The following is a 14894-nucleotide window of genomic DNA, read 5'->3' as shown; positions in this document are numbered from 1 at the left end:
GTTTGATCCCTGGATTGGGAAGATCCCCTGGAGAAGGAAATGGCAACTCACTCCAGTATTCTTTCCTGGAGAATCCCATGGACAGAGAAGCCTGGCAAGATATAGTCCATGGAGTCGAAAAGAGTCAGACACGACTGAAGCGCCTTAACACACAATGTGCCTGACTCTTTAGCTCTTTTTAGATGCACTTTTCAGGACAGGAGGCTGGACCTCAATAGTCTGTTTAGTCATGAAGCCAGTAATTAGTAGAGATGGGATTCAAACCCAGGATGGCCTGAGTCCAGAGGTCTCTTTCTACAAAATTGTCCATAGGCATGCTTCATTTTATTGCACTTTGCAGACATCACTTTTTAAAAAAACAGAGAAAACAAATTGAAGGTTTGTGGCAACCCTGTGTGCATTGAGCAAGTCTGTTGGCACCGCTTTCCCAACAGCATTTGCTCACTTCATGTCTCTGTGTCACATTTTGGTCGTTCTTGCAATATCTTAAACCTACCAGCAAAAAGATTATGACTCACTGAAGGCTCAGATGATGGTAGCATCTTTTAGCAATAAAGTATTTTTAAATAAGTATCTACATTTCCCAGACATATGCTATTATACACTTTAAATGTGTATGGTGAGTATGGTGGCATGTAAACATAACTTTTATATGCACTGGGAGATAAAAATTCATGTGACTCATTTTATTGCCAATATTTGCTTTATTGCGGTGGTCTGGAATTGAACCTGCACTGTCTCTGAGATCTGCCTGTAAATGGTGCAAGAATTTGTGTTACAGAAACTGAGAGTTGTGTCACTGAGAACTGGGGTTAAGTCAGGAAGGAGGTGGAACATGAAATAAGCCTTGGTGAGAAGTTAGATTTGGTAGAGAGGAAAGACAGGCTCATTGGTGCTGTGATGGGTATCCTTGTCTATCACAGGATCCCAAGTTCAGTTCTCTGCCAAGCAGGTCCTAAATTGCTACTTAGAGGAATATAAGGCTTAAGACTTAAGAAAATTCGATCCAGAGCAAGTCTAGCCTAGTTTCAAGTCCCACCTCAATCACTTTGTAGCTGTGTTTCCATTGGTGTATCACTCAACCTCTCTGAGCTGAGCCAAATTTTTTCATCTTAAAAATGAGAACAAGAGAAAAATGATGACTCAGGAGTTCCCTGGCAGTCCAGTGATTAGGATTCAGCACTTTCACTTCCATGTCCTGGGTTCAATCCCTGGTCTAGGAACTAAGATACCACAAGGTGTGGCCAAAAGACAAAAACAAAAAATTAAAAGCATCAGCATTTAATTAGGGAAAAAGAGAAAATGATGATGAACACTTATGCATGTTTTCTGCACTGTTGTAAGTACTTTAAGCATTTTCATGGAATCCTCTTGGAACTATTCCACATGATACTTACTGTTGGTATCCTCATTTTAACAGAGGAGGAAACGGGCACAGAGCAGTTAGGTATCTTGCCCAAGCTTAAACAGCCAGAAACTGGCAGAATTGTAGTCTTAACCACTATATCACAACATCATAGAGAAGCTGGTGCCTGGCATATCTTTAACACACAGAAAGCACCCCAATAAAATTAATTACAAATAATGGCATAGGGAAGGACTCAACTTGTCACCTCCACTCCCGGAAGTTGGAGCATCTCGGAACACCTATTATCAGTCCTGGTTCAGTGCAGGTAACAGGAACCTCTCAAGGTATGTCAAGGAAAGTATTTTAATACAGGGGCTTGGATGCTCACAGAATTCTTGGAAGGGATGGAGGTCTTGAAGTCAGGGGTTCTGCCACTTGAATGTGGCTTCAAGATCACCCCTCTGCAGCCAGAGGTCATAAATTACCTTTGGCATTTCACCCCACATCCATGAAATTAAAGATCGGATAGTCGGAATGTGGAGTCCAGCCATAGCTCAATCCTGTCTGCAGAAAAGTGGTATCTGCCTCCATCCTGCCTTTTAAAACCTTCATGTGTGCATCTCACTGGAGAACCTAAATGATGTTCAGGACCTTAGCCCCGAGAGATTATGGGAAATGCAGTTTGTAGATGTCTTACCCTATAGGAATAGGGCATAGGAGAGGGATGAGAATGGGTGCTGATGGATGCCGAAGGGTGGTGATGAACAATATCTACTTCACACAGAGCGCCCGAGGGAGAAAAAGCTTCCAAGCTCTATATACCCAAGCCAAGAGTCTGGATAGTTCTTTTTGCTGCCTGGGGGTTATAACTGGTCATTCTCGGAGGCCAACAGTGTATCTCTTTTCTGACAGATGGAGTTCACCCTGTACCTCATTAGTCACGTGGGCACGATCATCTCACTGGTGTGTCTTGCCATGGCCATCATCACCTTCCTTCTGTGCCGCACCCTCCGAAACCAGAACACCTACATCCACCTGCATCTCTGCATATGCCTCTTCTTGGCCAAGATGTTGTTTCTCACTGGTGTGGACAAGACTGACAGCCAGGTCTCATATCCCTCAGGCTTTGACCCCATCCATCCCCATCATCTCCCCATCTGCTTCTGCTCATCCTCACCTAACTCCCTCAATGCCAGTTTCCGCCTCAGGACCTTTGCACATGCTTTCCCCTCTTTCCATACTCATCTGCCAGCTTCTAGTTGATGCCTTCTGGTGATAGGTCTTAGTTTAGAATGATTTTTCCTGATCATGTAATGTATGGGGGTGGTCTCTCTTCCTACACTTTAAGCCTTTGGTTCTTACCCAGGCTGATTCTGTGTCCTCAGGGGACACTTGGCAATATCTGGAGATGTTGCTAGTTGTCACCTTTGGGAGGGGATGCTGCTAAACATCTTACAATGCACAGGACAGTCTCCCTCATCTTCCCATAGCAGAAAATAATAAGGCAATAGTGTTACAAATAGGGACTTCCCAGGTGGCTCAGTTGGTAAAGAATCCCCCTGCCAGTACGGGAGTCACAGGAGACCCGGGTTCAATCCCTGGATCAGGAAGATCCCTGGAGGAAGAAATGGTTACCCATTCCATTCCTGCCTGGAGAATCCCATGGACAGAGGAGCCTGGTGGGCTCCTCTGGGGTTACAGAGAGTCAGACATGATTGCACACAGCACAGCAATAGCAGTGTTATAAATATTAGTAATGCGACAGTTGAGAAATTCTTTGTTTAAAAACTGAAATATAGTTGATTTACAGTGTTGTGGCAATCTCTGCTATACAACAAAGTGACTCATTTATATACATAAGTGCACTCTTTCTTAATATACTTTTCTATTATGGTTTATCACCGGATGTTCAGCGTAGTTCTCTGTGCTGTACAGTAGGACCTTGTGTCTATCCATTCTAAATTTAATAATTTGCATCTAACAACCCCAAACTCCCAGTTCATCCTTCTCCCTCCCCCCACCTTGGCGACAGTGAGTCTATTCACTATGTATGTGTTCATTTGTGCCATAGTTTAGATTCCACATATAAATGATATCATACAGTAATTGTTTTCTCTTTCTGACTTACTTCACTTAGTGTGATCATCTCTAGTTGCATCCATAGGTGAGAAATTTTACTTTTCAAACACTCTATTTTGCATCTTTTCCCAGCACCTATTAATATTTGAAACCATATTGATTTTTGTGGTTGTTGTTTTACTCATTGTGTATCTACCTCTTCCACAAGATTGTGTGCCCCATGAGAACAAGAACTTTTGGCCAATTAAGGTCCATTAACTGTGTCCAAAACAGTAGATTCTCGGGGTATTTCCAAAGGAAGCACTACTGACATTTCAGGTGGGATGATCATTCTTAAAGCAGAACTACCCTCTCACTATGGGATGTTTCACTTCCTAGACCCCTTGGGAACCAAAGGCTAGTAGCACTCCCCACCTGTCATCATGGGACCAAGGGTGAACAAAATTTTCCTGTAAAGAAGCAGATAAAAATATTTTTAATTTTGCAGATGCCGTGGTCTCCGTTGGCAACTGCTCAACTCCGCCACTTTAGCATGAAAACAGCCATGTTGCTGTTTAGTCACTCAGTCGTGTCTCTTTGTGACCCCATGGACTGTACCCCGTCAGGCTCCTCTATCCATGGGGCAAGAATACTGGAGTGGGTTGCCATTTCCTTCTCCAGGGGATCTTTCTGACACAGAGACTGAACCTCCCCCCACCCATCTCCTGGCACTGGCACCCGGGTTCTTTACCCGCTGAGACACCAGGGAAGCCTGAAAGCAGCCATAGAGGATACGTAAATGGGGAAGGCTGTGTGTCAATGAAATGTTAATTACAAAACCTGCAACCAGTCCATGGCTGTAGTTTGTGGATCCCTTCTCCTCCCCCCACCCCTGTATCTTCAAACATCCCCTAAAGTAGGGTGGTCATCTATCTGTTTTTCTCTCAAATTCTCCCAGTTTTAGCACTGGAAGCTGTACATCCTGAGAAAACTCATTTCTAGGGAAACCAGAATGATTGGTGTCCCTACTAAAGGGATGGAACTACCTGTAGTGAAGACTATATCTATAAATATTTGTGGAATGAATGAAGAGGCCGTGTTTGGGGAAGTCCAGTCAAAGTAGCCACATTATGGTTGTTTTTTTTTTAATTTTATCGGAAGATAATTGCTTTACAATTCTGTGCTGGCTTCTGCCATACATCAACATGAATCAGGGAAGGAGGCAGGACACAACCCTGAAAGAAGGACATAGCTGGTGAGGATACAATATGAACTGATTAGAGCCAACTTGGTCCAAGAGAAGGAAATGGCAACCCACTCTGGTATTCTTGCCTGGAGAATCCCAAGGATGGAGGAGCCTGGTGGGCTGCCATCTATGGGGTCGCACAGAGTCGGACCCGACTGAAGCAACTTAGCAGCAGCGGGTCCAAGATGGCAGAAGATTCAACTTGCGGTAGACCTTGAGCCTCATTATACACTACTATAATACATTAGGATGCTACATGACCACTCATAGGCACCCAGGCCCACCATCAAAGACCAAAACGTGGGCAGTGGCCCAATTCCTGGAAACCCCTGCTCCTTCCCCCAAATATATAGTTGAAATAATCTTCCTACTTGTTAGCCTATGAAATTACCCAGCCCATAAAAACTAACCACAGCTGCTTTTGCCTTTTGAGATAGACAGAATTCTGTCATGGAATGTGTGTGTGTGTGTGTGGGGGGGTGTGTGGTGTGCATGCTCAGTCACGTCTGACTTTTTGTGACCCCATGGACTGTAGCCCACCAGGTTCCTCTGTCCATGGGATTCTCAAGGCAAGAATACAGTGGGTTGCCATGCCCTCCTCCAGGGGATCTTCCCAACCCAGGGATCGAACCCACATGTCCTGCATCTCCTGCATTGTCAGGATTCTTTACCACTGAGCCACTTGGGAAGCCATATGGAATGTATAGATACACATTCTAAATAAATAATGCGCACGCTAAATAAATCCACTTCTTACCTATCAAAAGCAAGAGCAACAGCAACAGAAGAGCCCCTTCTATGCCTTCTTCCTCTGAATATACTCCCTGGAGTAAGGGAGACTGAAGGTGCCTGATTCTCTTCTGCAGATCGGCTGCGCCCTCATCGCAGGCTTTCTGCACTACCTTTTCCTTGCGTGCTTCTTCTGGATGCTGGTGGAGGCTGTGATGCTCTTCCTTATGGTCCGGAACCTGAAAGTGGTGAATTACTTCAGTTCTCGAAACATTAAGATGCTGTATCTCTGCGCCTTTGGCTATGGGCTCCCAGGGCTGGTGGTGGCTGTCTCTGCTGGCTTACAACCACAGGGTTATGGGATGTATAATCGGTAAGTGACATTCTTCTCTTTCCCTGAAAATTATTGTTATTATTAATTTTTCCGTGGTGATAATTAAATGAACACACAAAAGAACAATAACAGGAGCAGTAGTCATGGCTACCATATATTGAGCTCTTACTTTATGGGCTGCCAGGGGCAGTAGCCCAGGTTGTGCACTGCACAAATCCGGAAGCCATTGTTTGCATTATATTATCGGTGGGTAGTGGCAATGGAAACAGCAAACTTGATTGCAAAGTTTTCAGTTCGTGGACTCTAGAGCCAACTTGCTTGGGTCTGGATCCTGGCTACACCACTATCTAGCTATGCTGTCTTGGGCAACTTACTTAAACTCTATACTCTCATTTCCTCATCTATTATATGCAAGCTGATGGCAATGCCTATATTATAGTGTTATTGTGGGTGTTAAATGAGTTAGTATCTGCAAAATATTTAGACGGTGTCTGGTACAGTGTAAAGCATTATAAATGTTATTTTTGGTCTCTCTTTTTTCATTTAGTTTTTAATTGGAGGAAAATTGCTTTACAATGTGTTGGTTTCTGCCATACAACAATGTGAATCAATCATAATTATGTATATGTCCCCTCCCTTGTGAGCCTCCCTCCCCTCTACCACCCCAGTCTCTCTAGGTTGTCACAGAGCACCATGCTGGGCTCCCTGTATTACCCAGCAGCTTCTCACTAACAACCCCATGGACGATAGGAGCCTGGCAGACTACAGTCCATAGGGTTGCAAAGAGTCAGACACGACTGAAGCAACTGGGCATGCATGCACTAGCTATCTATTTCACACATGATAGTGTGTGTATCTCAATGCTACTTTCTCAATTCGTCCCACCCTCTCCTTCCTCCACTGTGTTCACAAATCTGTTCTCTACATCTGCATTTTCATTCCTTCTCTGCAAATACTTTCATCAGTACCATTTTTCTAGATTCCGTGTATATGCATTAATACACAATATTTGTTTTTCTCTTTCTGATTTACTTTGCTCTGTATAACAGGCTCTAGGTACATCCACCTCACTACAACTGACCCAAATTCGTCCCTTTTTATGGCTTAGAAAATACTCTGCCATGGTCTGTTTTATTTATTTATTTTTTTTTTTTAGGGGTTTGACTTAATTTTTTTTAATTTTATTTTATTTTTAAACTTTACATAATTGTATTAGTTTTTCCAAATATCAAAATGAATCCGCCACAGGTAGTGAGGTAGGCTTATCAAAGGTTCTGTGTGAGAAGATAGTAGCTACAGTTGTTCAGTCGCTCAGTCGTGTCCAGCTCTTTGTGACCCCAAGGACTGCAGCACGCCAGGTTTCCCTGTCCCTCACTATTACCTGGAATTTATTCAAACTTATGTCCATTGAGTCAGTGATGCCATCCAACCATCTCCTCCTCTGTTGCCCCCTTCTCCTCCTGCCCTCAATCTTTCCCAGCATCAGGGTCTTTTCCAGTGAGTCAGCTCTTCTTATCAGGTGGCCAAAGTATTGGTGCTTCAGCTTCAACATCTGTCCTTCCAATGAATATTCAGGATTAATTTCCTTTAGGATTGACTGGTTTGATCTCCTTGCTGTCCAAGGGACTCTCACTCTCCAGTACCACAGTACAAAAGCATTAATTCTTCAGCACTCAGCCTTCTTTATGGTCCAACTCTTGGACCATACGTGACTACTGAAAAAACCATAACTGACTATATGGACCTTTGTTAACAAAGTCTGGGCTCACTAAAATCATTCTTTACATTTGCATCCCAGCTATCTGGGGCCAGTATCCTGGTTTTTCACATCCCCACACCTAGGTCCTCAGTGCTCATCGTGGGGAGTGGTTTATGGCTGTCTGATAGCAGGTATTGTTTTTCCTGATTGCCCTCCAGGCTCAGAAATTCACTTTTGGAGGGCTGGAATCGCTGATGGCTATGACATCCTTGTTTACTGATATGGCAGGAAACACTCCATTTCTCACTTCATTTCTATTAACAAGTAATTACAGAATGCCTCATCCATGCCAGGCTTTGGACTGAGTGCTGGGTATTCAGAGATAAACAAAAAATTCAAAGTACAAATTCTCCTGCAGCTCATAGTCTAGTAGGGAAAGATAGACAATTTAAACAAACAACTGAGCAAGATAATTTATGATACTGATAGATGTTATGAAAAAAAAATTCAGCAAATTCTGCTAGGGAAGGACCAGACACAGTGTGACTTTTCAGAGGAGGTGATATTCGAGCTGAGAATTGAACGACAATGTGTACCATGGAGAGTTTTGGAGAGAGGGAATACAAAAGTTATGAACTGAGAAATGATCTCTATCCCAGGCGTTAAGAGAACATTTCAGAAACGGTCACTAAAGAAGAAGGTCTGAAAGAAGAAAACTGAAATGTGGCCTGGTCATCGTGAAAATTTTCACTTCAACCTCATCCTCCAATACTCTTCCATAAGCATATCTGGCAGGGTGTGAGTCATTTTAGGGTTAGGACTTTGATACAATGACTGACTCCTGTTTTTCTTTATAGCTGCTGGCTGAATACAGAAACGGGGTTCATCTGGAGCTTCCTGGGGCCGGTGTGCACAATTATAGTGGTAAGTTGATTGCTTGGTTTGGTGTGTTTTGGAGGAGGATCAAAGAGACCCAGGGCTTCCCAGGTGCGCTGCGTGGTAAAGAACCCGCCTCCCAATGCAGGAGATGTAAGAAAAGCAGGTTCAATCCCTGGGTTGGGAAGATCCCCTGGAGGAGGGCATGGCAACCCACTCCAGTATTCTTGCCTGGAGAATCCCATGGACAGAGAAGCCTGGCGGGCTACAGTCCATGGGGTTGCAAAGAGTCGGAGACGACTGAGCGACTGAGAACGAACACACATGGTAAGGGAGTCAGCCACTTTCATTTGTCAAATCACTTGCTTTTGTCAGAGACTCAAAAACAGGCAGATGAGTGGGAAAGTTTTATAGAGGAAAAAACAGAAGGTTTCAGGTATGCCCTGCTCAGAGGCTGTGGACCCAAGGACTCTACAGGTAGGCTGATTAAATGCAGGGCATCCTAGGTGATTGGTTAGGGTTATATACTGGCTTTTTCCTTTTGGTCCTAATTTGGAAGCAGAGCAGAAATGAGGGAGGCTGTCAACTATCAGTCAAGGTCTGATCATCTGGGCTGAGTTGCTGAAGGAGTTATTGTTTGGCTTCCTGGAGTGGTTACTGCAGACTATAGGTCAACGTTCTCTTTTCATAAATGGTCTGGCCATCATCCATTTGTATATCCAGTCTTTCCATCCCTTCTGCTTGGCTCTGTAGGTCAATTCTATCCTCCTGACTTGGACACTATGCATCCTGAGGCAGAAGCTTTCTAGTGTCAATGCGGAAGTCTCCACACTCAAAGACACCAGGTACGGTCCAGCCTTCCTTTCCCCTCATCTTCTAGTCTCCTTTCTTTCTTTCCCCAAATATTCACTGAGTACCTTTTGTAAGCCTGGTCCCGCACTCTAAATGGAATATAGCACAGTGTCTAGATCAGGAAGGCATGTGAAGCATGCCTTAGCACCATTGCTAGGAGGAACGAGTGTTTCCAATACTAAAATCTATTGACAATACCTTTTTATAAGATATAGTGTTTCAGTGTAAGGATGGAACACAGTTTATTTAAATGATCTGGTGGCTCAGATGATAAAGAATCCACCTGCAATGTGGAAGACCTGAATTTGATCCCTGGGTTGGGAAGATCCCCCAGAGAAGAGCACTCCAATATTCTTGCTTGGAGAATTCCATAGACAGAGGAGCCTGGCAGGCTACAGTCCATGGGATCACAAAGAGTCAGACCCCACTGAGTGACTGAACACACACACCAACTCCAGACTCTCATTCCACCCCTCCCCCATACCCCCTCCTCCTTGGTAACCACAAGTCTGTTCTCCGTGTCTGTGAGTCTGTTTGTTTTGTAGATAGCTTCATTTGTGCCATATTTCAAATTCCCCATATAAGTGATATCATATGGTATTTGTCTTTCTCTGTCTGATTTACTTAGTATGATCATCTCTAGGTCCATCCATGTTGCTGCAAATGACATTATTTCATCCTTTTTTATGGCTATGTAATATTCCATTGTCTATATGTACCACATCTTCTTTATGCATCCATCTGCTGATGACCATTTAGGTTGCTTCCATGGCTTGGTTGCTTTATGTCTAGCCTTTTATTACCATAGACAATATTGCATTCAACACATGTGTCCACACATCTTTGTGACCATGTGTACCTGTAAGCCAATTGCCTTTTCAATGGCTGTAGGGTTTGACTTCCCTACCTCTAGGCTTGGAACCTGTGTTCCACATTGATTCTCACCCAGGTGATGGGTCACGTGGTGGCAGCCTCAGACTATACCTGGGAGTGTGGTGGCCCATGAGGGTGACAGCCAGAACTATATCCTCTGCATATCTTCCCCTCCAGGTTGCTGACCTTCAAAGCCTTTGCCCAGATCTTCATCTTGGGGTGCTCCTGGGTGTTAGGCATTTTCCAAATTGGACCCATGGCCAATATCATGGCTTATCTGTTCACCGTCATCAACAGCTTGCAGGGGGCCTTCATCTTCCTCATTCATTGTGTGCTCAGCCGCCAGGTGCGTACCTGCTGCCCTCCCAGCCCTGCTCCTTCCAGGGAGCTTGCCCCTGCCACACACACTCCCCCTGTATCTAAACGTGATTCATCTCCCCATGGTGTGTATCCACCTTCAGGTACGGGAAGAATACAGAAGATGCATGACCAGGAAGACCAAACCCAGCTCTGAGACCCAGACCTCAGGGATCTTACTGTCGTCCGTTCCCTCCACTTCCAAAACGGTGAGACTGTGTGTTGTCTGCATGTTCTGGTCAGACCGAGTGTTATGTGCTGTAAGCTAAGCATTTGTTGTTTCATCGCTCAGTTGTGTCCAACTCTATGTGACCCCATGGACTGCAGCACACCAGACTTTCCTGTCCTTCACTGTCTCCCAGAGTTTGCTCAAACTCATGTTCATTGAGTTGGTGGTAACCATCCAACCATCTCATCTTCTGTTGTCCCCTTCTCCTCCTGCCCTCAATCTTCCCTAGCATCAGGGTCTTTTCCGGTGAGTCGACTCTTCCCATCAGCTGGCCAAAGTATTGGTGCTTCAGCTTCAGCATCAGTCCTTCCAATGAATAGTCAGGGTTGATTTCCTTTAGGATTAACTGGTTTGATCTCCTTGCTGTCCAAGAGACTCTTAAGGTTTTCTCCAGCACTACAGGTCAAAGGCAGAGAAGGAAATGGCAACCCACTCCGGTGTTTTTGCCTCGAGGGTTCCATGGACAGAGGAGCCTGGTGGCAGTCCATGTGGTTGCAAGAGTCAGATACGACTGAGAAACTAAACCACCACCAGCACAGTTCAAAAGCGTCAATTTTTTGGTGCTCAGCCTTCTTTATGGTCCAACTCTTGTATCTGTACATGACTACTGGAAAAACCATAGCTTTGACGTTCATGTGTACTAACTCATTTGATAAACTGTGGTATTTAAAGGTGGGGATTGGGGAGCTAGGCTGCCTGGGTTTAAATCCCATCTCTGCATTTCAGTAGCTGTGCAAACTAAAAAAGATAAAATCATGACTCATGGATATGAAATAAGCATATATTAAGGATTTTATTCTGCTTATTAATCATTGAAAGAATGAGCAGATGTTGTAACTAGCTCACAAGAGAATGCAAAGAACAGACATGTCTGTGTATTACATCATACATATAACATATAATGTATACATAATGCATAGCACTCATATAATGTATACAATGTTCACAATGTATACATAATACATAATATTACTATACTTTTAATTTATACATATGTATGCTCTTTGTGTTGTCTTTTGAACCAGGTATAACATCTGCCTGGTTTCCTCATTGGTAAATAAATGTAGTATATATAATATAACATAATTATATATCGTAATTATACACATAATTGTAAATAAACAAACATTATATCTAATTATTCATATTATAATATATAAATTTTATATTTGTTATTGTTGTTTAGTTGCTAAGACATGTCCCACTCTTTGTGACTCCATGGACTATAGTCTGCCAGGCTCCTCTGTCCATGGGATTTCCCAGGTAGGAATACTGGAGTAGGTTGCCATATTCTGCTCCAGGGGATCTTCGCAACCCAGGGATTGAACCCATGTCTCCTTTATTGGCATGAGGATTCTTTACCACTGAGCCACCAGGGAAGCCCAACTATATATTAATAAATATAAATATATATAAGTATAAATATACATATAAGTATACATATACATATAAGTACAAATATATAGAGCTTCCAGGCAAGAGTACTGGAGTGGGTTGCCATTTCCTTCTCTGATAAATACATATAGTATATAAAAATTTTATATGTAATATATAAATTATACATATAATTGTATATACAGACTTTGTATATGTAATTATTCATATTGCATAATATATACATTTCAAATTATGTACTATATAAATATAAGTTTATATTATATACAAATTGTACATAAAATGTTAAATATATAGACATTATATATAATTATTCATATTATTTAATATATAAATGTACATATAATATACATATTTAGAAGTTGTATAGAATCATTTATATTACATAACACATAAAATTCACAAATGTGTTTGTGTACTAGTGTATTAATTATAATACATATATAATCTCAATTATCGACATGAATGCACAAGTAGAGACAAAACTATTTTTTCCGTGAAATTATTTCCCATCACTGTCAGTTGCTTCAAATGGATAAAATTGTAAAGTAGTTCCGCTACAGATCAGGGCCAGATAACCCAGAGAAGGTATCCCCTGACAACACATCATTATCCATTGAAGCGCACATTGTCTTCTGCACAATGGATCTCATTCAGTTTCATGGCTGTACCACCATCTATTAGCAACGACCCCCAAAATTTAAATAACATGCAGTCCAGCCTTGTCTCCTGAGATATATACTCATATAACCTACCACCTACCAAGTGCCTACTTAGATATCCAATAGATGTTTCAGAGGCAACCTGTCCCACATAAGCATCTCATTTGGAATATGTTACATCAGCAGGTTCCCCCACCTCTCATTTCCACAGAGGGCCCTCTATTTTTCTATTGTTCAAGAGTGAAGTTGTGAAATTAACGTGGACTCTGCTTGACCCCGCCTTTCCTCTCCCCTTCCCTCATCTCTGCTCCGTCAGCAAATCCTGTTGATTCTTCCTCAAAATAGATCTCGAATCTGGTTGCTTCTCTTTCCCTTCATTCCTTCTACTGTGGTCCAAGTCCTATTGTCTCTATCCAGGATGATGGAAATAAACTCAAAAGAGGTCTACCTTGCTGCCTCTCTAATCTTTCCCCTGCCTTATCTTTGGTCTGTTCTCCTTGCAGCAACTGGAGGGTACTTGTGAACACCCAAGTCAGATATCTTCCCTTCTCTACCTACAACGGCACCCCACTCCAGTACTCTTGCCTGGAAAATCCCATGGACGGAGGAGCCTGGTAGGCTGCAGTCCATGGGGTTGCTAAGAGTCGGAAACGACTGAGCGACTTCACTTTCACTTTTTGCTTTCATGCATTGGAGAAGGAAATGGCAACCCACTCCAGTGTTCTTGCCTGGAGAATCCCAGGGGCAGGAGAGCCTGGTGGGTTGACGTCTATGGGGTCACACAGAGTCGGACACGACTGAAGTGACTTAGCAGCAGCAACAGCTACCTACAACACTCCATGGCTCCCACCTTATTCAGAGTCAAAGCCAAAGTCCTCCTTGTGGCCCACATGGCCTTATCTGATCTGACTCTCTTTTCCTTCCTGTCCTTGTCATCTATTAATAGACCCCTCATTTTACTTTGCTCCACCCACACTGGTCTGCTCAAGATTCTTCAGACATGCCAGGCTCACTTCCTCCTTTGGAGCCTTGAACTGAATGTTCTTGAATGCCTTGAATGTTTTTGTCCTGACACCCACATAGATAACTCCCTCACTTCCTTCAAATCTTTGTTCCAGTCATTTCTTTTCAATAGAATTTCCTCTGGTAACTCTATTTTGTGCAGCTTCCTATTCATCCATCCAGGTATTCATGCTTCTCCCACCCCCTTTTCTTGATTTTCTTTTCAGTACTTTCTAACAATCTACTTTCTACAATTCCCTTATTTATTGCATTTATCTTTTGTGGTCTTCCATCTCCTACCAGAATGTCTTATTAATTTTCCCCCTCTGATGTATTCCAAGAACAAGTAACTAAGATCCAGTGGCTTAAATAAATAGGAAGTTCTTTTTATTGCAAGAATAGAAGCTCAGAGTTAGGCGTTGCTGGTATTGGTTCGGTTGCTTAGTAAGATTGCTAAGGATCTAAGCTCTTCCTAGTTTTCCATCTCACCAATAACATACTGACTTTTCATCAATTATTTTCATGGTTGCAAGGTGGCTGCCATAGCTCCAGTAATCATGACCATGTTCAAGGCAGGAAGAAGAATGATGGGACAGAGTGGCAAACTCACCTTTCAACCCTCTCTCTTTAAGAAGAAACAAAAGCTTTTCCAGAAGCCCCTTAGTGAATTTCCCTTTCACCTAATTGGTCAGAACAGTATCACATGAACACTTAGAGTTACAGAGGAATTTGACAAAACAAGTATTCTGCTTTCTAGCTTCTAGAATGGGAATATCAATAGTCAAGAGGCTGAGAATAGCTTTTGAGTTTGTCAACAGTGCCTGGAGGTAATCATTGCTAACATTTTAATGTTTATCCTTCTAGTTTTTGTTGCCATATTTATCTCTGCCTGTATTTGTAAGACCTGTGCCCACATATATATGATCCCTGAATTCAAATTGTACTAATCCTGCCATTGATTCTGATCCTGATTTCTCTCACAGGGTTGAAGTCTCTTCTTGCTTTCAAATATACAGTGGAACAACATCTCAGGAAAGCAGGTGCCTGCAGAAGCCTTCTCTGAAATCTCTTCTCAGCTTAATGTGGAAATGCAGTATCTCGCCAGCCCTAGAACTCTCTGGGAAATTTGGATTATGGATGATTGGGTGGGGTGGTCTTCCCATGGCTTCCTGCCCTGGTGAGAAAAGAAGAGCTTCTGTTCCAGCTTACCATTTTATCTTCCATGTTCTGCAAC

At 42.8% G+C, this 14894-nt stretch overlaps 1 protein-coding gene across 1 annotated transcript in view; it reads left to right on the top strand.

Annotated features, from left to right (window-relative positions):
- Positions 1-14649, top strand: part of LOC129624620 (adhesion G protein-coupled receptor E1-like) — a 77074-nt gene extending 62425 nt beyond the window's left edge. Inside the window, exons 15-21 of the mRNA XM_055542801.1 lie at positions 2261-2455; positions 5519-5754; positions 8272-8338; positions 9044-9135; positions 10193-10361; positions 10477-10581; positions 14644-14649. Coding sequence (XP_055398776.1) covers positions 2261-2455; positions 5519-5754; positions 8272-8338; positions 9044-9135; positions 10193-10361; positions 10477-10581; positions 14644-14649 — 870 coding nt within the window. The remainder of the gene's footprint in view (positions 1-2260; positions 2456-5518; positions 5755-8271; positions 8339-9043; positions 9136-10192; positions 10362-10476; positions 10582-14643) is intronic.
- Positions 14650-14894: the final 245 nt, after the last annotated feature.

The sequence above is a fragment of the Bubalus kerabau genome, chromosome 1, assembly GCF_029407905.1.
Source record: "Bubalus kerabau isolate K-KA32 ecotype Philippines breed swamp buffalo chromosome 1, PCC_UOA_SB_1v2, whole genome shotgun sequence".
In the NCBI taxonomy this organism is placed as follows: domain Eukaryota; kingdom Metazoa; phylum Chordata; class Mammalia; order Artiodactyla; family Bovidae; genus Bubalus; species Bubalus kerabau.
The sequence above is the reverse complement of the archived record's forward strand: the minus strand, read 5'-3'. Positions and strand labels throughout refer to the sequence as shown.